Below are 21,824 nucleotides of genomic sequence, written 5' to 3' on the forward strand. Positions count from 1 at the left end.
CAGCTTGGCTCAGGGGTCTCTGGAGATCCCCAGTCAAACCCATCTGCTCAGAGCAGGAGCAACTAGCGCAGGCCACTCAGGACTTTGGTTGGATTTTGAACATCTCCAAGGATGCAGGTTCCACACACTGTTCCAGCACTCCATCTTCCCCATCGTAAAAATGCTTTTCTTTGTTTAAATAGAATTTCTTGTCTTTCGACTTGTGCCCGTTGCCTATTGTCTTTTCACCAAATACCACTGAGACAAGTCTCAAGGCTCCCTTGAATCTTCAAATTTAATTTAATCTTTCAACAGGATGGAAAGATGGGCTGACAGGAACATCATGAAGTTCAACGAGAAGAAATGCAATGTCCTGAACCTGGGGAGGAATAACCTCATGCACCAGGACACACCGGGGGCCAACCTGCTGAAGAGCAGCTCTGTGGAGAAGGACCTGAGGGCTCTGCCGGACCCTGAGTTGACCCCGAGCCACTGCTGTGCCGTTGCCTGTCCTGGCCTGATGAGGTTCAGGGACGGGATCCTCCCCTCAGCACTGGTGAGGCCATGGCCGGGGTGCTGTGTCCAGCTGTGAGCTCCCCACTACGAGAGCCACGGACACACCATGGAAAGTGCAGCGAAGAACTGCAGAGACGATGGAGGGACTGAGGCATCTGCCCTGAGAAAAGGCTGGCGGAGCCGGCACTGCTGCCTGCTGAAGGGAAGGCTCGAGGGTGTCGTAAATGTAGAGCAATACCTACCTAGGGGAGGTGTGAAGACAGAGCCAGGCTCTTCTCAGTAGTGTCCGGTGACAGGACAAGAGGCAATAGGCACAAAAAGAAACACAGGAGGCTCCCTCGGAACATCAGGAAACACTTTTTTACTGAGAGGCTGTCGGAGCAGTGGCACTGGGTGATCAGAGAGATTATGGAGTCTCCATCCTCAGAGACATTCTGGAGCTGTCTGGGCAGCCGACTGCAGGGAACCAAGGAGGAAAAGGAAGGCTGGGCAGTGGCCAAAGCCACACTCACGCCGGCCGCGTTCCTCCCTCTGGCAGCCGCCCAGCCGGGGCCGGGACCGGGGCCGGGACCGGGACCGGGACCGGGACCGGGGCCGGGGCCGGGGCCGGGGCTCGAACCCTCAGGCACAGGCAGGCTCGGACGTGCGCGCCGCCACGCGCCGCCGTGCGGGCGGGGCCGGCGTTGTCGGGAGGGCGGAAGTGCCGCGCGCGCCGGCAGCATGGCGGCCGCGCGCTGGTGGCGGCTGTGCGGGCGCTGGCGGCCTGCGGTCCCCGGTCCCGCCCTGGGGCCCGCGCGGCGCCGCCTCTGGGCCCCCGCCGCCGCTGTCCCGGCCCCGCTGGGCTCCGCGCCGCCGCCCCGCGCCGCCTTCAGCGCCGGCCCGCGGTGGCACCAGCGCAGCCCCGGCGGTTTGCCGGGGGGCGACGCGCTGGAAGGCGGCGGCGAGGACGGCGGTGGCGGCGGCGGCGGCGGCGGCGGCGGCGGCGGGGCGGACGGCAGCGGGACCGGGCCGGTCATAACGGCGTTGACGCCGCTGCTCGTCCCGGAGCATTTCCCCAACGTCCCGCTGATCGCCGTGACGCGCAACCCCGTCTTCCCGCGCTTCATCAAGATCATCGAGGTGAGCTGCCCCCGATCCCTCGGTCCCGGGGCCGGGGCTCGGCTCCGCCGGCCCGGCCTGGGCGGGAGCTTCCGCCGCCGCGAGGTGCCGGGGCCGCGGGCGGGAGGGCTCTGCGCTGCTCGCAGCCGATCGCTCCCGGCCGTACGGCGGTCGCCGGCTGAGCCTGCCGCTGGCGGTGCCGCATCTCCGGGCCGCTCTATGCCTTGGCAGGTTCCTTGGACTGCAGAGCAAGGCAGCCTCGTGCGTGACCTCCAGGGGCAGCCGCTGCTCGGCCTTTAGCTCGAGCTTTGTAACCGGGTCCTATCGGGATAGCGGTTTCTTTTGGGCCAGTTGAAGTTTCACGGTTATTGCGTCAGAAGCTCTGCTCATAGAGAAGGTCGGCGAATCAATCACACACACTCTCTCGAAGCTCTCTGTCTTTGTGTTCCCTGATGAAGGTTAAACAAACGTGTCCTTGTTCCGGCGCCGTGGGTTGGTGTCAGAGCACCGAGACCCGTGTTGATGAAGGCAGCAAGCTGTGAGCTGCTAGGAAAAAGAAGGAATGTGGTGTAGAACAGTACAGCTGCGCTGGGAGAGGGTGCTGAGGGACGGGGTGGCAATCACCATTTCAGTGTGATCTTTTCCCTCTGCACCCCACAAGGATTTTAAGAGCTATAAATTGTATCACTGATGTGTGACGTGAGCTCACAGGCCAGAAATACTTTTTCTTCCTGAAATGAAACCCATTCTGGAACAAATACTTGCATTTTTGTGCCTCTCTGGTATATTGCCAGTCTGATTTTGAAGTAAATGTGGTACAAAATAAATCAATATTTTCTTGTTCCTGTAGTACTATTTATCATAATGTTATTTCTACGATAGTATTTTTCTGTATGTCCAAATCTACTATGTGCAGCTTCTAGTGTCTTTATAGATGTGTCAGGGGAAGAAGATTATATATTATTAAGAGCATGAAGTCATGTGAGGCATGTATAAAAGTCGTCAATTTCAATGCACAGGTCAACAATGTCTCACAGAATTGTTAAATGTTCTCTCTTATCCTGTGAATTCATTGTGCTGCAATTTGCCTGACAAGTCTCTACAGTGCCTGCAGAATTATTAATTTTCTTCCTGTTAATGTCTGTGACATTGGTAAGCATATTTTTGCTAAACATTGTGCAAAATTAGAATAGGTGTGCCGAGATTAGAATAGGCCAACAGGTGGTATTGCTCGTGCTGTTCTGTCAGAACCATGCTGGTTGTTAGCAAAGCGTTGAGCAATGCAGCTTATGTCCATCACTTTGAAGAGCACGTCATGGTTGGCAGGGTGACTTCATGCAACAGCAGAATTCACAAGGAGTTATTTTCTTGGTCACTGAGGGTTCAGCCTGCTGTGATAACCATTCCAGTGCTGCTGGGAGATCTGCCAGGGGAAGGTCTAGGTGTGTGGCATCTAGAGAGCAGAGGGGAGTAAGAAAGTAAATCAGGAAGAAATACTGGCTGAAACTCAAAGCAGGAGCTCAGGCTCATGGGTAGGAGAGGAATTGAGCAGAGGAGGCTTTGGAGAAGAGGATTTTAACTAGAGTTTGTGGGCAGAATTCAGGCAACTGATAGGGAAGGGTGAACTAGCTCCCCATTAGGAGCAGAGAGCTAGGATATACAGGTAGGGAAGGGGAAGAGAACATTGATAGCAACAGAAGCTTACAAGGTACTGTTCAAGTAACTCAGGTTTCTTGCTTGTAAGGCTTGCACAGATTAGGTCTAGTTCCTCCCCTAGCCTTGGAGCTTGTTTTATCTTGACTGGGAAGTGACTTGTTTTAAATACTTAAATTTCATGTTTCTCTACCTTTTTTTCCATTTCTATATTACTGTCCTCTAACGGGGACAAGACTAAAACAATACAAGCTCCAACTTCATAATTTAGTTCTAGGGTGTCATCATGCCTGGCCTTACACCCTGGGAGTGCAAAGATTACAGAAAATCCACCTCTGATCACATACCTGTTGTCCTAGGTGAAAAATAAGAAGCTGGTTGAGCTGCTGAGGAGGAAAGTTCGTCTTGCCCAGCCTTATGCTGGTGTTTTTCTTAAAAAGGATGACAAGTAAGTTGTTTCTCTTGATCTTTTTAAAAAATACAAAAATGAGCTGCCCAGGTGGCATTTACACTAACAGCTATCATCCTAAATGCCCTGCCTTGGATAGCATTGCAGAAATTGTGGCTGGTCTTGGACCATCCTCATGCTATGACAGTTTTTGTTGCCACCACCAGCACTGCTGGGAGCTGGCGTCTTGCTTTAGAAAAGGGTGTTGTTGTTTGGGAAGGAGATCAGCTGTCCAGGTACTGGGGTGATTTGGGAAGGGGCTGCATGGTGGTAGCAATGAGGATTACGTGTCTTTGCTCCTAAGTCCAGTTTAAAGTTCTGCAACCAGTGATTGTTTTTTTCTTTTTTAATCTGAACTGCTATCTCAAGTTTCTGAATATCTACTCCAATTTTTCTGCTCAATAGCAATGAATCTGATGTGGTGGAGGATCTGAATGAAATATACCAAATGGGAACTTTTGTCCAGATTCATGAAATGCAGGACCTTGGAGACAAGTTGCGTATGATAGTGATGGGACACCGAAGGTTGGTCACTTGTACTTTACTGCATCTCACCAGACTTCAGTATAAACAGAGACATCCCTTATCAGGGATACACATACGTGCATTTTTCTACCCAACTTGTGTATGGCAAGTTTTTGTTTGTTACCACACCATATCCTGAGAATGTCAGGATATTCCATGTACTGTCACAGCTGTGAGAGGTTAGCTGCAAAACAAAAGAGACAGTGCATGTCGTTGTCATATCAACTGTGATGTGATGCAAGCAAACATTCATTAAGCTGAAGTTTAGCAGTTATTCTGACAAGTACAGCAAGGTTTAGTAATGGTGGAAAAAAAAATCTCTGGAACTAATAATTCAAGCCAGTATTTTTGCATAAAAAAAAAGTTGTGTGGGGGGTCCAGAACTTTAATTATGTTTTGCCTACATAATTTTGCCCCAGAATAGAATTGAAGAAAATATGATTATTGCTGAAAATCTAACTTTAGCCATTTATGCCAGATATTTTTAACAAGACAGTTAATAAATTGTATTTTTAAAAGCATCAGATAAGTAATTTCCATTAGAAGGAAAAATACAAGGACAGAAACATGGCAGAAGAGATAGATCCAGGGTAAGTTTGGCTTTGAAGCATGGCTTTTTTTCCTTCCCCTCACTTTTCTTCACTTGCATTTGTTCTGGACAGCAAAGAATGAGCAGTACTGTCAAAGCTGAATTTATGTGAATTCACAAATCACATCCTTTTCAAATGAAGTCTTAGACCTCCTGCTGCATTATCAAAGCACAGCCATGTTTGATTGCATTTTGGAAATAAGCTACTGGTTTGGGGTTACTTGGAATAGAAAAATTTCCCTATAACTTGGAAGGGTTTGGTATTCCTAGGGTATGACTTGGGAATTGGTCTTTATATTTGATTGAGACATGGAGCACTGGTCAGTCATCTCCATAGGAACCACAGTGGATATCAGATTTGAGGAGCATTTATAGGGAAACACCTAGAAAAGGAAACTCCTGTATAAAAGCCAAAATAATGAAGCTTAGTGTCTTGCAAACATAGGTCCTCTCTAAATTTTAACTTGTTCAAAATACAACTTAGACTCTCTCTTTTTCATGCTGAAGAGCTGAAATCACATGTAACGGGGGATTGATTGTTGCTAGTTTCTTTTGGCTTTCAGGATTCGTATAAACAAGCAACTAGAGGTTGAGCCTGAGGAGCCTGAGAACAAACAAAAAATTAGAAGGAAACAGAAGCGATCTAAGAAGGAGGCTGAAGAGGAGCCTGGAGCAAAGGACCAAGCTGTGGAGTTGGTACTAGATCCTGTAGCTGCTTCTTCACAGGAAGTTCTCATGGTAGAAGTAGAGAATGTGGTTCATGAAGACTTTCAGATCACAGAAGAGGTTAAAGTAAGTGAATTAGTTTACAAGCCTGGACTTGTCCTATAGAATTGCACCTACACCTCTTGCTTAAAAGGAAGAGTTTTAAAATCAGGCTCTAATTTCAGGCTGCAGAAACTAGTTCTGTCTTCTCACAGTCACTGCACAAGGAGATTATAGGAAAGTAAAGAATTTTCATTACAAAAGCTCAGTTCCTTAGAACTGGTGACTTCAAAAAGTTGCTGAATGAGGAGCCTGGGCTGTGCTTAAATCTGTGTGATGACCTCTATCAAACTGAGTGTTTGCTTGAAGGTGGCTTGAGTGTTCAACGTGATTGTATCTTCTGGCCAAGAGGCGGTGAAGTTCTGCATGTGCAGAAAGCCACCTTGTAGGCCCTGTTGCCTTTCCTGTGAGCAGGAACTGCCCCAGCACCAAGAACAGGCTACCTACCACTGCAGCAAGTGGCCGGGGTCTGGAGAATGTCATATTTGTACTGAGATCTTTCCTATCCTTTTCCGTTCTTTTGGTAGTTAACTTTTTGTTGTGTTTATAGGCACTGACTGCAGAAATTGTTAAAACAATCCGGGACATCATTGCCTTGAACCCCTTGTACAGGTATGTCTTTCCCATGCTGCCCTGCTGTGGGAACAGCATGTTCTCAGGCTGGAGCACACTGGCATTTTCTATACCACTTGCCTTTCTGCTGCAATGAAGTAGAGATACTTGCTGAATTGTCACCTAGAATTTTGGTTTAGGATGTAAGCTCTATCATCCATTGTTGGAAACAAAGTTTTGAAAACCTGATGTGCAATTTAGAAGCAAGATAGAGCTATTAAGTCTTAAGGCAGGTGATCTGGGTCTAAGTGAAACTCACTGCAGTAAGTATCATGATCTGATCCATGTCTTATGAGCAGGATAAAAGTTTTGGAATAATGGCACAAAAAAATCCTACATAACTGTTTGAAGAGCATTTCAGATACTTAGTTTTATATATCGGTGACCATTCCTCTGACCAAGTGATTTATCTGTTTGTTACTGAGTATTGATATAGTCACATTTCAAAAACAGTTACTTTGCTATGAAACAGCTGTGTTTCATTTTATTGCACTGTCATAACAGTAAATAAGAATACTCCAGTTTGAATGTAAGTTTACAGAGCATTTTGGGGTTTTTTACCTTTTATTTTCAGAGAGTCCGTACTTCAGATGATGCAGGCTGGACAGCGTGTGGTAGATAACCCTATCTATCTGAGTGACATGGGTGCAGCCCTAACAGGGGCAGAGTCACATGAACTTCAGGACATCTTGGAAGAAACCAGTGTAAGATGAAGTTTTTAACTCAAGCGATGCAAATAGAATCGATACATCTCTTGTATGTCACAGTTTCTTTACCAGCCTCAGTACAGAAGAGACTTCAGTGCTACTTTTGTTGATGTGTTAGTATCAGTGACTAGATTCCTTGTGAAGGATATAGTAGATCTGATTTATTGTGGGTAAATCAGAGTGCTCTGCATCTTTGGTGGCAAATAATTTTCTTTGCATGCTGTGGAGTTGCTACATGTTTGTCTTTCCACATCTGCAGGTGTTGTAAAGCTCTCCCACACAACCTGTTGGAGTTTTTTATTCTGCCTTTCTCACTGGGAGGGAGAAAGTATATATAATGTGTTACTTTACAAGGGTATGGTGTCTCAAAACTCATTTTGTGTCTGTCTTTTCCAGATTCCCAAACGGCTTTACAAAGCTCTTTCCCTTCTGAAAAAGGAATATGAGCTGAGCAAACTTCAGCAGCGTCTTGGAAGAGAGGTAAGTTCCTGGAGTAACAAATGCCTTTTGTATATTTATATCGTGTCCACCACTGTGATGCTTAGTATGGGTACATGCTCTAAAGGGTACATTACTTATATTTAAGGTTTTCTGTTCTTCTGTTAGAAATGTATTTTTTCCTGCACATGGTAGTAGAAGTAACAAGACATGAGGCTACAGCATCTGCTGTTAAATTGTGTCCAAGTTGTAATTTCATGCAAGCAGATAAATCTAGAGATCTGCAATTTACCAAGCATCTGTGTAACAATATACAGCATAATACTGTATATAGCATGTACTAGTGTAAATAGCACAATGTTATTTCAAAAGACCCTCTGCTAACTCCTGTGAACTGCAGTAGTTCCTGTCTGTTGTAAGATTTAATCAGAATACAGTAACTGCTAAATGGTAATGAAATATGAAAAAATATGAAAATGAAATATGAAAAATATGAAGTACAAACATTTGAGTATACCGAGTCATATTTTTTTTGTTAACTCCCAGTAAGTGGGGCTTTTAGAATTAATGTTAAGTGCAAAATGCTTTTGGACCGGGATTGGAATTGTTGGAGACTTCTTAAGCAAATTGAACAGATGCAGTCTGTGGGACGAGATATGCATCCAAGGATGCTGAGAGGGCTTATCAATGTCATTATTTTGTTTTTTCACTCATCTTTAAAACACTGTGGTCACAGGAGAGGTTCCTGGGAAACCAGAAAAAGGTAAATGCCATGCCCATCTCCAAGGAGGAGAATCAGGGACGACTGTAGGCATGTCAGCCTGCCCCCAGTCCCTGGGAAGATTATGGGGAAAATTCTCCAAAAAGTCCTGTACAGGCAAAAGAAGAAGGACATGATCTGGAACACCCAGAAGGGATTTCCCAAAATCAAAAAGCGAATTGCCTAATTGTCTTCTCTTATGAGAAGGCCCAGAGCAAGAGAAGGAAACATGGTTTGATGGTGGGCTTTGGCAGTGCTGGGCTAATGGTTTGACTCAATGATCTCAGAGGTCTTTTGCTACCTAAATGATTCTATGATTCAATGACTGTTGTATACCTTGATGTTTGCATGGGCTTTGTTGAGGTCAACCGTAATAGTATTCTGACCAAATTGGGATGTTACACTCTGGAAGTATGTAGTACGAGGTTGGTGAAAAAATTGGCTAGACTAATGGGCAGAAAAGGTTGTGATCAATGTGGTAAAGTCTAACTTCAGCCAGCTACTAGTGGTATCCCCTTGGGGAGTCAGTAAGAACCTCCTTAAGTTCTGCCAAGAGAAATTCACAGTCCAGACCAGGCCTGGAATAACCAGGATAGAAAATAGCCATACAAAAAAGGACTTTGAAGCCCTGATGTGGAGGAAGCTGACCCTGAGTTAGCAGACTGTCCTTGTGGCAAGGAAGGCCAACTGTATGCTGGGCTTCAGTTGCCCTGTGTAGGCAGCAGGTAGAGAGTAGTGGTTAGCCCTCTCTGTTTGGTACTAAAGAGGTCACATCTGTCTTACTCTGCTTTTGGTCTCCCCAGCACAAACAGAACATTGAAGCACTGAATCATGGCCAGTGAAGGCCGCCAAGATATGGAGGGTGCTGGAGAATGTTGTTAAGTCACTTCTTGTGTTAGAATACACTGCAGATGAGTTCCAAGTAGTATTTTCAGTTGCTGGGAACATCATAACATAATAAGAAGTATTTGGAAGCATTTGATGTTAGATGGGCTGTACCAGGAACCCATTAGTTATTGTATTTGTTGCTTTGTCTAGGTTGAGGAGAAGATCAAGCAAACACATCGCAAGTATCTTCTTCAAGAACAATTGAAGATCATTAAGAAAGAACTAGGTCTGGAAAAAGAGGACAAGGATGCTATAGAAGAGAAATTCCGTGAGCGACTAAAGGAGCTGGTAGTGCCAAAACATGTCATGGATGTGATTGATGAAGAGTTGAACAAGTTGGGCTTGTTGGATAATCACTCCTCAGAATTCAAGTGAGTGCATGGCCATGTCATGCTGTCAGGGTTCGTTTGCAGAATGAGACATCAGTGCAGTTCTGTGAAGCACTTAACTTAGTCTTCTCCCCTCCCCTCCCCTCCCCTCTAATTTTTTCTGCTTGTAGCATATCATCACATTATAGGATTTTCTCCAAACTGCCTGTGTTTACTTATGTAGTCTACCTCTTTGGATCATTTTAGGTCTTCTGTCTTCTCTTGCAGTCTGATACTAGAGGTACAAAATGTGCAGTTAGTTCCTCATGAAGTGTGTGGTGATTCTTTTTCTGCCCTCACTTTTGGCTCTTCTTCCTTGTACTTCGGTGTTTTCAGTAGATGTGAGAGAAGAGAAGCTAGTTGCTAATACATGACATTGGCTAAGTTACCTGAAGTGGTCCCTGAATTATTGGGGCAGGGTTGGAATTGCTAAGGAGTGAATAGTTGATAACATATGTTCTGTGATGTGAATTGTCAGAAACTGAGGTTGAGTTGAACATTTCTTGTCTGTTGAGTCAGAGTGTGCTATACAATACAGCAGTTGGTGTACTCATCAGCTCTCTTAATGTTCTGGGTCTCTGCTTTTAAAAACGTCTTTTACAGAATAAAAGACTGTTTGAGGGCAAACATGCCTTCGGATGAGCAGCATCATGGTAATCATAGAAAAGATATACTGGGCTTCACAGCCAGCATTAGTGCCTTTCCCTTTCCTTCAGAGCTGTAACAGTGGTTGCAAGTTTGCAAAGGATGTATTTGGGAGAAAAAAGCCAAAGCTCTGGTGGCATGGCAATTGCCATCGGGTGAATCCTGGGCCCAGACAGCCCAGCTGTGTTTCCCTGTGTCCATGACTGTGCACAACTTACTAGTTACTGCATTGTGCAGACCTCCCTGTACACTTGAATTCCTGATGTAAGTGCACAGTTTTAGAGCAGCGAGTAGTGCTTTGACACAGCTGTGATCTCTTCAGTGTGTTTATACTGATTATCTCTACTGTAAACTGCCATATTGACATCATTATCCCAGTCCTAAATCTCTCTCTGTGGTGTTGTGCATCCAGCTGTTTTTCCTTGCTTCTGAGCCAGGAATCTCTGCCATGTCTTAGTTTACTGTGGAGACAGAAAACTTTTTCTAGTTTTAAGTTTCGTGAACCCATCTGAACAGTTGATGTGGGGCAGAGTGTACAAGCAGTCCTATTCCTTTTCAGACAGGAGCCAGCCCCACCCAAAACAATTTTACAGGGAACTTGTGTGCAGAAATTTAAGTCTTTTCATGGTATATTGAAGGTTCTTTGTTTCAGAAAAGCAAAAGCTGTGAAAAAAGCTTTGGGGTTTTTTGTGGGAGGAGGGACAAGGGATTGAAGACTGTGAAAAAGGTTAGCAGTGACTGCCCAGATACTGATGCTCTTTTCATATCCTCACTTTACATCCCACTTGTTCTGGATGAGGTTGTTTTGGAAGTTGGTTGAGGAAGCTGATGATTGTCAAATCACTCTCATTCATGTGTTTCTGTCAGTGTTACACGGAACTACTTGGACTGGCTGACATCCATCCCGTGGGGTAAGTGTAGCGAGGAGAACCTGGAGCTGGCCAGAGCCCAGGCGGTTCTGGAGGAGGATCACTATGGAATGGATGATGTCAAGAAGCGAATTCTGGTAAGGCTGGAGTAGACAGTGTGTCCCATTTCACACTCTGCTTTAACATGAGGCATTTTGGATGTGTTTCACATTGCAATCTCCATTGAATTGGTGTTAATTCATGCATCAAACAGAAAGCTGCATGAAAGACCCAAATGTTCTGGTGACTGGTTAATGTGCTTAATTACTTGTGGCAACGAAGGTCACATTCTCATTTCAAAATGCAATATTCTGGTTTGCACTTAATGCTGGGCAAGTAAGTGTCCAAGGGAAGCAGTCTCTGGATTTTTTTTCCCCACTTGCACCTTCATTTCTTCACTGTAAGTGTATAACCAGTTGAGGCTTCAGTTCTGAACTGTGATCTTTTGATTGCTCAACTGTTCAGTGTTATTGAGGGTTGTCTGGCACAGAAGTGTGAAATGAAGCAAGCTTAACTTAGCCCATGGGGAGTGGTACAGTAGGAGATGCTCACATGCAGCTTGAGAGACTCAGGTGAGAACAAGGGAAGCTGGGAGAAGAACTAGAACTCTGTCTTCTCACTCCAAGGCAGTGGAGAGAGAGACTGCTTCTTCTGGTGAGGTGATACAGAGCACAGAACCTGGGGACAACCAAGTATGTAAATAACCAGAGGGAAAACAGGTGCATCCTGACTTAGCTTCTCCCCTTGCCCTCCCCAAATCCTTTGAGGACCAGTTTTGTGTATGATGCTTGTTTTGTAATCACTGCTTGACCTGATACCAAATGTGTTTTGGTGTTGCTGACATTCCCTTCTGTTCACTGCTGGTACTTTATCTGTTTTACAGGAATTTATTGCAGTCAGCCAGCTGCGAGGATCCACCCAGGGGAAGATTCTGTGTTTTTATGGTCCCCCTGGAGTTGGCAAAACCAGTATTGCCCGCTCGATTGCCAGAGCCCTAAACAGAGAGTATTTCCGTTTCAGTGTTGGAGGGATGACTGATGTAGCAGAAATAAAAGGACATAGGTCAGTGTAACTTAAGCAGTTTGTCTATCCAGCAGTTTTTACTAATGTAAATAGGAACCTAACTGGAGTTGGACAATGTGTGTAATTTTCATCTCTATTCTGCCAACCCTTGCTGACAGGAGTTGAGATACAGAAAGAGGTGAAAAAGATAGCAAAGGGTGGAGTTTGGAACATAATTATATTTGTGTTTTTAAGTGCAGTTGCTCCCTAATTCTTGTGTATTCTCAGCTTTGAAAAGCTGAGTGAGCTAGCCAAAGCCATTGGATTGGTGCCAAATGCTAATACATGCCTGTCTATAAATGTCAGAACTAGAGAATGGTGACAGTTTGAACAGGGTCATTCACATATGTGTTCAGGTGTGATTGAGACTTGGTTTCCGAATAATCAAGATGGAGGTGCTGCATGAGGAAAACTTGGAAACAAGAACATTTATGGGGAGAACAAGAAGTGAATAATAAATCAGTAGATGTGACCCTTCCATAGGTTTATTTTTTTCCGCACACACGAAGTCTTAGAATGGCTGGGATTGAAAGTGGCCTCTGGAGATCATCTAGACCATTCCCCTGCTAAAGCAGGTTCAGCTACAGCTGGTTGCACAGGATGGTGTCCAGACAAGTTTCGAATGTCTCTAGAGAAACAGATCCCACAGCCTCTCTGGGCAGCCTGTTCCAGGGCTCTGCCTCCCTCAAAGTACAGAAGTTTTCCCTCATCTTCAGGTGGAATTTCCTGTGTTTCAGTTTGTGCCCATTGCCCCGTGCCCTGTCACTGGGCACCACTGGCAAGAGTCTGGCCCTGTCCTCTTGACACCCACCCTTCAGATATTTGTACACATTGATAAGATCCCCTTTCAGTCATCCCTTCTCCAGACTAAACAGGCTGAGCTCCCTCAACCTTTCCCATGAGAGATGCTCTGGTCCCCTCATCATCTTCATAGCCCTCCACTGGACTCTCCCCAGCAGTTTCTTGTCTTTCTTGAACTGGGAAGTCCAGAACTGAACACGACACTCCAGATGTGGCCTCACCAAAGCAGAGGAGAGGGTCAGCATCTGAACATAAAACCAGCAGTGTTTTCAAACCAGTAAGAGTAGCTGTTCTGCGGAGTAAATTGAACCGGCAAGGCTCTGCCCTAAACATAAGCAGAGAGAACTATTTTCTGTGTTTTTCAGATGTTCTCTGTTCTGTCCCTCTTGGCATTCACTCTGTTGTTACCCTCTTCCTCTGCTTCTGCTTGTTTCTGAACCAGAAACAATCTCTAGCAGGAAGATTATGTTTTGCTATTAACAGTTTGTTCCTTCAGTATTTTTTGATTTACACTAGTCTTTTTGTTCCTATCAAGTGAGGAAGGGACACGTTACCTTTTCTAACATTTCTTACCCAAAATCCCTGAAAATTCAAACATCTCTATTCTCAGCCTTACCTCTTTGCTTTCCTCTAATTGAGAAGTGGTTAAAACTAAAGATAAAAACTGCCATCCAGGAGTATTTTGCCAAAATTCATGTCAGTTCTTTACTAGAAACAAACTAGGTGGGTCTTGGTGCTTAATATGGTGATGGAGAATGCTTTTGATAGATACTGAAGAAATAAAGACTTGTTTCCCAGCAGGATACACTTACTCTGTCAGCTGCATGGTGTATGTTCTGATATGTGTTGTGCTTTGCAATGGTTCCCTAAATACAATCTCTGGTAAAACAGGAGGACATATGTTGGAGCAATGCCAGGAAAAATCATCCAGTGTCTGAAGAAGACCAAGACAGAGAATCCACTTATACTGATTGATGAGGTGAAGTATTTGGTCTTTTTTCTAGGTTTTGCTCTTAAAGACTTGTACCAATTCTTGATCACTGTAGAAAAGGTGAAGCAGTAACGCTCCTAAAAATCCCAGGTTCTTTCTGTTTAAATGAGGCTGGGCTCTCAAGTTCTCTGGGTGACACTGATACCTGAGACGCTTTGTTTTCTCTCCTTATAACAGACTCCAACTTTAAAATTTTAGTTGTGTCCTTCTGATTAAATTGCAGCTGTTTGGATCCTAATGGACCTGACTGGATATTCAGAGGTTTCTGTAGTTCCTTGTGTTTCCTGCATAGGTGTGAGCACATCACTGTGCACAAATCCACTATTGCCTGTGTGATTATTAGCAAGAGTCACTCTCAGTAGATCTAAAGCAGGACTATAAGGAATAAGATGCTTACTGTCAATTTGTGGTCTTATTTGAGAATAAATGAGTCAGGGATACCAGCCTAATGCTTTGTGGAAAAGCAAATAAGGACAGGATATAATAGCAGGTATTCAGAATAGACTGAAGGTCTTTCTGGCCTTCTTGTGTGCCGTACCTGGGAAGGACCAACAGCAGATGTCTTAGGAATGGTATGGGGGACCGATAAACTGTCATCCATTGCAGTGTGATGTAACCAATGAGTATCTTGATTTGAAAGGTAATGGAACCCAGAGGCTACGACACTTGAGTGGTGTTGGCCAGAAGCCCTGCCTTGGCTGTAGAAGCAAATTTCATTAAGGCCATCCAGTTAACACTACTCCTAAAGGAGAAGAAGCCGTGGCCCTGTTTGTATCCTTAGAAGGAGAGTTTGCAGTGCTGGAAGAGTCAATGACCTTGGCCATGGTCCTGGGCAGCTGGCTCTAGTGGCCCTGCGTGAGCAATGGGGTTGGTCGAGATGACTTCAAGAAATCCCCACGAGCTTCAATTAACTTGTGACTGTGACAACAGCACAGGTCACTAATTGGGCTCTGCTTGAATGGTTGTGTGTAGGCACTTTGCACCTTAGGGAGAGTAAGGAGAGTGTCTGAGCCTATATATTTGGGAAGTGGTGTAAGCTAGCACTCCCAGTCCTCCCACTGGTGGAGTAAGTGTTCTGGTCTGAGCCTATAGCTTATCTCAGCTTAATGAGTAGTAGCCCACTAGTAGTAGTGCTTTTTATTGTATGCACATTGCCTGAGACTTCACAGTGATTTTCTGCAACACTCAAAAGCCCTGTGTCTTCTCAGGTGTGTCGTGTGCTCACACAGGAAGGTCGTGGGGACTTGGATGAGTGCACAGAAAAGTGGTAAACTGGTACTGGATGTTAATGAACATCTCATGAAGATTTTCAGATGGAGCCTTGAAAAAAACCTTGCTTGAGAATTTATCGTGGTAGGAAGCTTCTTAGAGCATTACTTTTTTTTCTCCCACAGGTGGATAAAATAGGAAGAGGCTATCAAGGGGATCCATCCTCGGCCCTTCTAGAACTATTGGATCCAGAACAAAACTCTAACTTCTTGGATCATTATCTTGATGTTCCTGTGGATTTATCAAAGGTATTTCTCTTTTCTGCAGAGGTTTTAGAACCAGAATGTATGAATGTGTATCAATGCAGAGATTTCCTGTCCATGAAAAGATGCTGACATTTTATTCGGTTGGAAAGTCAGATGGAAAATAAATGGTATACAGCTGTCTCTGTAGGAATTGGCTTTAACTGAAGTGTCTGCACATGAAAGAACATGATCACTGGCGTATGTCCTGTAGCCCTAACTCCGTGTAGAGCCAGGGACAAACACGTGTGGTGTCCACTAGAAAAGGCAAGAGTTTTCCTTTACATAGTGATTGGCAGAGCTGCTGTCAAGGGAGGTGGCCTAATGCTGCTATGAAGCTTTTGAAATTTGTCGTCTTTAGACACCATTGCACTTTCTGTGCAGCTGACATAAATTGCAGAATTGACGTATTAGCAATAGATATAGATAATAGGGTCATTCTGTGCTAATTTCCTAGAAGGTAGAAAGAACTTCTGAGTGAGATGTAGATCTCCCATTTCCTGGTCCCTATCAAACCATTCCGATTTCCCGGTTTGTGCATTGTGCGTTTCTAAACATTTATTTTGGGGGTAGGGAACATGCTATTACATAGTTCTAAAATCCAAAACTTCTAATAAAAACTAATTCCACAGAAACGGTGATCTTGCTCTAGCCCTTCAGACAGAGAAAGACAGAACTTAAGAACTAGTACTTGGAGTAAAGCAGCAGGTTAATGGAAGTGCTTAATAGGATCTTGTAATGCTTCCAGGTACTTTTTATTTGTACTGCCAACGTAACAGAAACCATTCCAGAGCCACTGCGGGATAGAATGGAAGTGATAAATGTGTCAGGATATGTAGCAGAAGAGAAACTTGCAATTGCAGAGGTAAGAGAAATCACTGTTGCGCTTTATGTGAATGACATCTGATAAATTTTTTTTTGGCAGATTCAGGCTTACATATTTACATCCAATTGTGTCCAAAAAAATTAGGCACATGGTATTTTGGACAGAGTTCCTTTGATTTGAACACACAGTTAACGTAACTCCAGTGTTCCATAGGCTGTGGACACCAGAAAGCAACACTGAGCTAACAGCATTGAGTGAATTGGAACCGCCAGGCTTTTGTCACAAATACTAAGAGAAGGATGTGGGGCATTATTTCTTTCAGAGATACTTGGTCCCTCAAGCACGAGTTCTGTGTGGCTTGGATGAAAACAAAGCCCAAATCACGTCGGATGTCCTGACTGTTCTCATCAAACAGTACTGCAGAGAGAGTGGGGTGAGGAATCTGCAGAAACAAGTAGAAAAGGTGAGGGAAAGTTATGTGTAACTGTGACCACTGTGCATCAGCATTCTCAGCTTTTTCTACAGAGATAAATTACTGTCTCACCCAGGTATTGAGGAAATCTGCCTATAAAATTGTGAGTGGAGAAGCAGAGACGGTCCAAGTAACACCTGAAAACCTGCAGGACTTTGTAGGAAAGCCCATCTTCACTGTGGATCGCATGTATGAAACCACTCCCCCAGGAGTGGTGATGGGTCTGGCCTGGACAGCTATGGGTGAGACAAAATTAATTTGGGGTTAATGTCTACATTTCTGTATCATTTTCAAAAATTGAATGTGACAGTCAAACAGAACTGAGTCCAGTGACATTCTTCTACAGGCACCAGTAAAAGGAACTTCCTTTGGCTTTTGGATCCTGAATACTACTTCCTTGAAGAAGGGAGCCTTTCTTATGCCCTTACCCAGGCTTATCTTAGCTCTGGGCCAGCATGTTTTCTCCTTAAGCTCCATATCCCATACAACTGACATACATTAGGAACAGCAGTGACTAAAAGCGTAAGGCTTTTCAGAGAAGACAAAATCTGGTCTGTTTCTTTAACAGCAGCAGGAGGTGCCACTATGACACAGCACAGCTGAGGAATGCTGTGTCTCATCAGTGATGTGCAACACTGACTTGACTTTTGATGTTGAGGGCAGGTACAGGTGTTCCAGCATTCTGTGGGGTGCGTGCAGTTGGCTGCTTACCATTCATTGGATTACTCACCTAGTAACTTGGGGGCTTTTGTGCACTACAGGATGGAAATAACAGCACATGGCAAAGGAGATGACCGCTGCATATTCAGATTGACCTTTGGTAGAATTAAGGTGGTTAAGAGGGAAATTATCAGTATGGTGGAAAAGGTAAATAGGTACCTGGCACTGGAGAACTGAAGTGGCTAAAAGTGTTTTATGATACGAACTCCGCTTACTCTCTGGAGGAAACAAAGAACCTGAAACCATTATAAGAACTTGATTATTTCCATTAAATAGGGATTGCATCTGTGTTCTTAGAAGATGAAGTCCAAAAAAGCAATGAATGGAGACTGTTGAGATTTCTAGCTGGCCTTCCTGAAGGTATTTTGGTAACAGGTTTCAGCTGCTCTCTACCCAAGGGCTAGTGTCTCATTAGAAAGCATCAGTTCCAAATGCCTGACATAGCTTCTGCATCACCAAAACTTTCTGGTTTAATTTTCCTTTACCTTTTTTTCAGATGTTGTTTTCCTTTTTTTTTTTTTTTTAGGAGGTTCCACTCTGTTTATTGAAACATCCCTGAGGCGACCCAAAGACAAGGAGAACAAGGATGGGTCGCTTGAAGTAACAGGGCAACTAGGAGATGTAATGAAAGAGAGTGCCAAAATTGCATACACATTTGCAAGAGCCTTTCTGATGCAGAAGGACCCCAACAATGACTTTCTTATGTCTTCTCATATTCACTTGCATGTGCCAGAGGTAAACTGATGCAGAGTTCACAGAGCATGCACAGCAGCCAGGCTGGTTTGCTCCCCTGGATGTAAAGCTGGAAGGCACTTCATTTGTCCGTATTTTGTGCAGAATGCCCTCTTCTAGCAGTAAAACCCAGGAATGAAGGCGTTTTCTTCAGGTTCCTGTGAAGGTCTTCTTATGAGCCATGTTTCCACTCCTTTCTACAGCAAGCATGTGGCAAGAATACAGGGGCTTGGATAATTTTCTAAGGAAACCTAAGTTTTTGTTGTAGCTGTTGGCCCTGTTGTGCAGGTGGGGAAACCACGACACAGAGATAAGTGATTTGGATAAACGCTTGTATTAAGTTACAAGGACTCCAAAGTTTAGGTCTCTGTGTTACCAGGCCTTCTTAAAGGCTTCAAGTCATTTACACATAATTGGAAACACTACTCCTGATCTCTGTGCCATGCTTCCTAGTCCACGTAATGGCAGTGATTGCATTTGTCCAATATTTGGGGCTGAAAATAAATGCACACAGTGCTCAGAGTGGCTCACATGCTGTGTAACAAGCTTTGGGCAGGTGCTTTACTGAAGACAGATTTTGAACTGCGATTGTGCCCAAGCTTTCCTTCTGGACTACTGAGTGCTCTGTGCGCAGTGTCCTTGTTGCAGCGTGCTCTGTGTCTGTCCAGCTACTTCACTGTTGTCTGTGATTCCATTGCCTGGAAGATGAGAAAACAGCAGACGTGATCTCTGTCTCTACTCCCTCTCAAACACTGATTTCCTCTGCTCTTACCTCAAAGAGGTTTGATCTCAGATAAGTCCAGACTGTCACTAGTTCAGGCCTGGATTTTGTGGGGCTTTATATACTGATCTTTTCTGCCTTGAATGGTTTTCGGTATTGTCCTCCACTACTTTGTGGCTCTTGACACTCTCCCCCTTGTGATGTTGACTTCTGTTCCTTGTTTCCATGGTTGGCTAGGTCTAACAAAGAGCTTCAAAATGTTTGTGCTTTTTTTCCACTGATGTTGCTTATTCAAAGACCTGAGCCCAGTGAGTATGGTGGTGGCATCAGGCCAGAAACCACACTGTGGACTCATGGATTATTCCTCAATGAATAAGGTGAGGAATGTCACAGTTGTTAATAAACCAGCCAATTCAAATACCAGGATTCATTCCATCACTCACACACGCAAAAACCTTTATGAGGCTTCATGAAATTGGGACAATGTTAAAACAAGGGCAATGGTACTGTCTGGCTGTGCTGCTTCTTGAATGAGCAGGGGGGTTGTGCTTTTTGTTTTTTTAAACAGGGAGCAACACCGAAGGATGGACCAAGCGCAGGATGTACCATTGTAACAGCTCTGCTGTCACTGGCCATGAATTGCCCAGTGAGGCAGAATGTAGCCATGACTGGAGAGGTGTCATTGACTGGAAAAATTCTTCCTGTTGGTGGGATCAAGGAGAAGACTATTGCGGTAAGAGCTCTTGTCTTGTCTCTTGTGCATCGTCCATGGGAGAGAGCCCTGGGTTGGGCTCAGTGGGGACAGGACAGCCAGAGGGGTGGCTCCTTGAACTGGGAGAGGCAGTGATTTCATTCCATACACAGGTTGGACACATGTTCTGCAGGGGAACACGGCAATCTTGACTGTGTCTCTGGCTGTGAGGAAAGGGATGGGACCTCAGGCTTTATGCGAGGGCAGCTGTGTTGGCCTAGCTCAATTCCACCTAGACTGGCAGAATTGAAGGTGACTGACAGCTTTAACTGGCAGTCAGAGCTGTCTGCTTTGTCAGACTAGCACAGTTCAATCACCTGTGCTGTGCTGAATTGCCTGTTTAAGGAGGGCATCCAGTGGAGATTTGACAGCATCTCTAAGGTACATTCTTAAAATCAAGGCTCTGTTCCCTAGTTCCAGTGTGAATTCATCTGACATCTCATACAGTTGTCTGTTTTAGATGAAAGGAACCTTAGTGTCTTGTATTTTTGGTTTCAACCCTTTGCAGTTTTCAGAATTCCAAGAGTTGAATCTCTCTCCCTACTTTTCACCTGCACAATTCTGGCCTACATAAGCCTTGCACCACACAAATTTTTCTGTCAAGAATGTTACTAGGTCGTCTTCTGTTGAGCTGGGGCTCCACATCGTGTTCTGTCCCCAGATATATTTGGGCTACTGCCTTCTGCAATGTGATTTGTTTTCGTTGTATGACTTAAAAATGAGTAGTTGTTTGTAGCAGTCAGTACAGGACTAACGTGCGATGGCGCTGACTGGCTGCGCTTGCAGCAGTGTGAGTGGCCACAGGCCTCAACGCAGAATCACCCCTAAAGCAGATGGGTACAAACCTGTTGGGGGAGGAGCAGCTCTGCTTTCCATACCCCTTCCAGGGAAGGTGTCCTTATCAAAAGGTTCTGTAGAATTGTGCTAAGGATATTGATGGGGTAGGTTGGTCTGATAAGCTGTTTCTAACTCTTGCTTTCATCTTAGGCTTTATCCTCACCCAAGCTGGAACAGACCCTTAAAACTCTGTAAAATAATACGGATGTTTTAAACAATCCCCCAATGTGCTGACATAGTCCAACTAAAATGCCTCCCCATCATCTGTCCCTGCAGCTGACATGGCACTGGAGAGTATGTGTTTTGGGGCTTGAGGGGGGATCTAGAACATGCTTCACCCTGGTGATACCTGTTAGGAATGCCCTTGGTGCTCTCCAAAGAGAGTAAAGCTGGATCATGCTCCTAAATAACTGCTTACTTTCAGAAATGGGGGTGTTTCTGGTACATGGAAGGATTCCTAGGAGTCAAAAGACAGCCCAACTTTTTCTCCCCACAGGCAAAGAGAGCAGGTGTTACCTGCATCATTCTGCCATCAGAGAACAAAAAAGATTATTATGACCTTGCTGGATTCATTACAGAAGGACTGGAAGTGCATTTTGTGGAGCACTACAAAGAGGTATTTGATATAGCATTTTCACAGCTGGATCTCACTGGAGGATGACAGCCTGTGCCCTGATGGCTGGAAGGTGGTCTATCCCTAAGCACTCAGCTCCCGCCTAGAGATGAATGACTGGGGGCAATCCTGAAGTGGGACATGAAGCTATTGCTGCTGCGCAGCTGCCAAAATGAATTATGGCTCTGCTAGAATAAAATACTTCTCAGTCTTTAATACTGAATTATGATCTACAATAAAGGATTTCTAATTTTGCCAAAGGAACGGGCATGTTATCAGCCACCAGCAGTGGGGCTAGTCTGGTCTCTTCTCACTAAATATGTTTCAGGTATTTCACTGTAAATTTCAGTATGTTTGTGGAAAAGGACTGAACAGTAGAGCCAGGTTGATGTACAGCTGTTATTCCTGATGTGGTGGAAGGCAAGTAGCTCTCAGAATCTGTCTCTGCTTAGAAGCCTAGGCTAGGCTGAAAGGACACTGAAATCCTAAGGTAGTTCAGCAGAGCTGGTACATTCAGCTGATCAAGATACGTGGCTCTCCAGGTTCAGTCACCAGGTCAATACCACCAGATAGAACTCCAGGCTTAAAGAGAGCAGACCAAGGCCAAACAGCAACATGCTCAGGATCAACAGTCAGCACTGTGCTGCACCACAAATGGCCTGTGCCTCTGCAACAGCTGTATCATTTTGAGGGAGTGAGAAAAGGAATTAAATGTCTTGACATTGACTGTTGTACATCAGTAATCACAGGCTTGGGGACCAGAGAACTTGAGTACTTCTCCTTCCAATGAACTCTTAAGAAAAAGGAATTTAAAGAGGGGAAGAGTAATAGCATGGAGTTTAGTTGAAAAGTATTTTCTCAGCCAGGAAGAACAGCCCTTGTCATCTC

General features: G+C 44.7%; 2 protein-coding genes across 2 annotated transcripts; both read left to right on the forward strand.

The window, feature by feature from the left end:
• Positions 1-1,215: 1,215 nt before the first annotated feature.
• LOC125317649 (lon protease homolog, mitochondrial-like) lies at positions 1,216-3,698 on the forward strand. The gene is made up of 2 exons (XM_048287531.1): positions 1,216-1,698; positions 3,606-3,698. Exons 1-2 carry the CDS (start codon positions 1,216-1,218, stop codon positions 3,696-3,698), a joined length of 576 nt encoding a protein of 191 aa, XP_048143488.1.
• On the forward strand, positions 1,535-21,200 carry LOC125317847 (lon protease homolog, mitochondrial). Its single transcript, XM_048287972.1, has 18 exons — positions 1,535-1,614; positions 3,606-3,694; positions 4,100-4,219; positions 5,372-5,600; positions 6,124-6,185; positions 6,760-6,889; positions 7,289-7,372; positions 9,129-9,349; positions 10,859-10,997; positions 11,783-11,961; positions 13,654-13,741; positions 15,148-15,270; positions 16,013-16,129; positions 16,413-16,553; positions 16,639-16,804; positions 17,809-18,017; positions 19,304-19,468; positions 20,820-21,200. Exons 3-18 carry the CDS (start codon positions 4,143-4,145, stop codon positions 20,982-20,984), a joined length of 2,295 nt encoding a protein of 764 aa, XP_048143929.1. The 5' UTR covers positions 1,535-1,614; positions 3,606-3,694; positions 4,100-4,142; the 3' UTR covers positions 20,985-21,200.
• The last annotated feature ends 624 nt before the right edge of the window (positions 21,201-21,824 follow it).

The sequence above is a fragment of the Corvus hawaiiensis genome, chromosome 28, assembly GCF_020740725.1.
Source record: "Corvus hawaiiensis isolate bCorHaw1 chromosome 28, bCorHaw1.pri.cur, whole genome shotgun sequence".
NCBI classification, from domain to species: Eukaryota; Metazoa; Chordata; class Aves; order Passeriformes; family Corvidae; genus Corvus; species Corvus hawaiiensis.

Coding starts and splice junctions, on each gene's coding strand:
- LOC125317847 (XM_048287972.1), top strand. CDS start 4,143: ATGGGAACTTTTGTCCAGATTCATGAAATGCAGGACCTTGGAGACAAG. Junction 15,271..16,012: donor TTCCTGTGGATTTATCAAAG/GTATTTCTCTTT, acceptor TAATGCTTCCAG/GTACTTTTTATTTGTACTGC. Junction 16,554..16,638: donor TGCAGAAACAAGTAGAAAAG/GTGAGGGAAAGT, acceptor TGTCTCACCCAG/GTATTGAGGAAATCTGCCTA.
- LOC125317649 (XM_048287531.1), top strand. CDS start 1,216: ATGGCGGCCGCGCGCTGGTGGCGGCTGTGCGGGCGCTGGCGGCCTGCG. Junction 1,699..3,605: donor GGAGCTTCCGCCGCCGCGAG/GTGCCGGGGCCG, acceptor CTGTTGTCCTAG/GTGAAAAATAAGAAGCTGGT.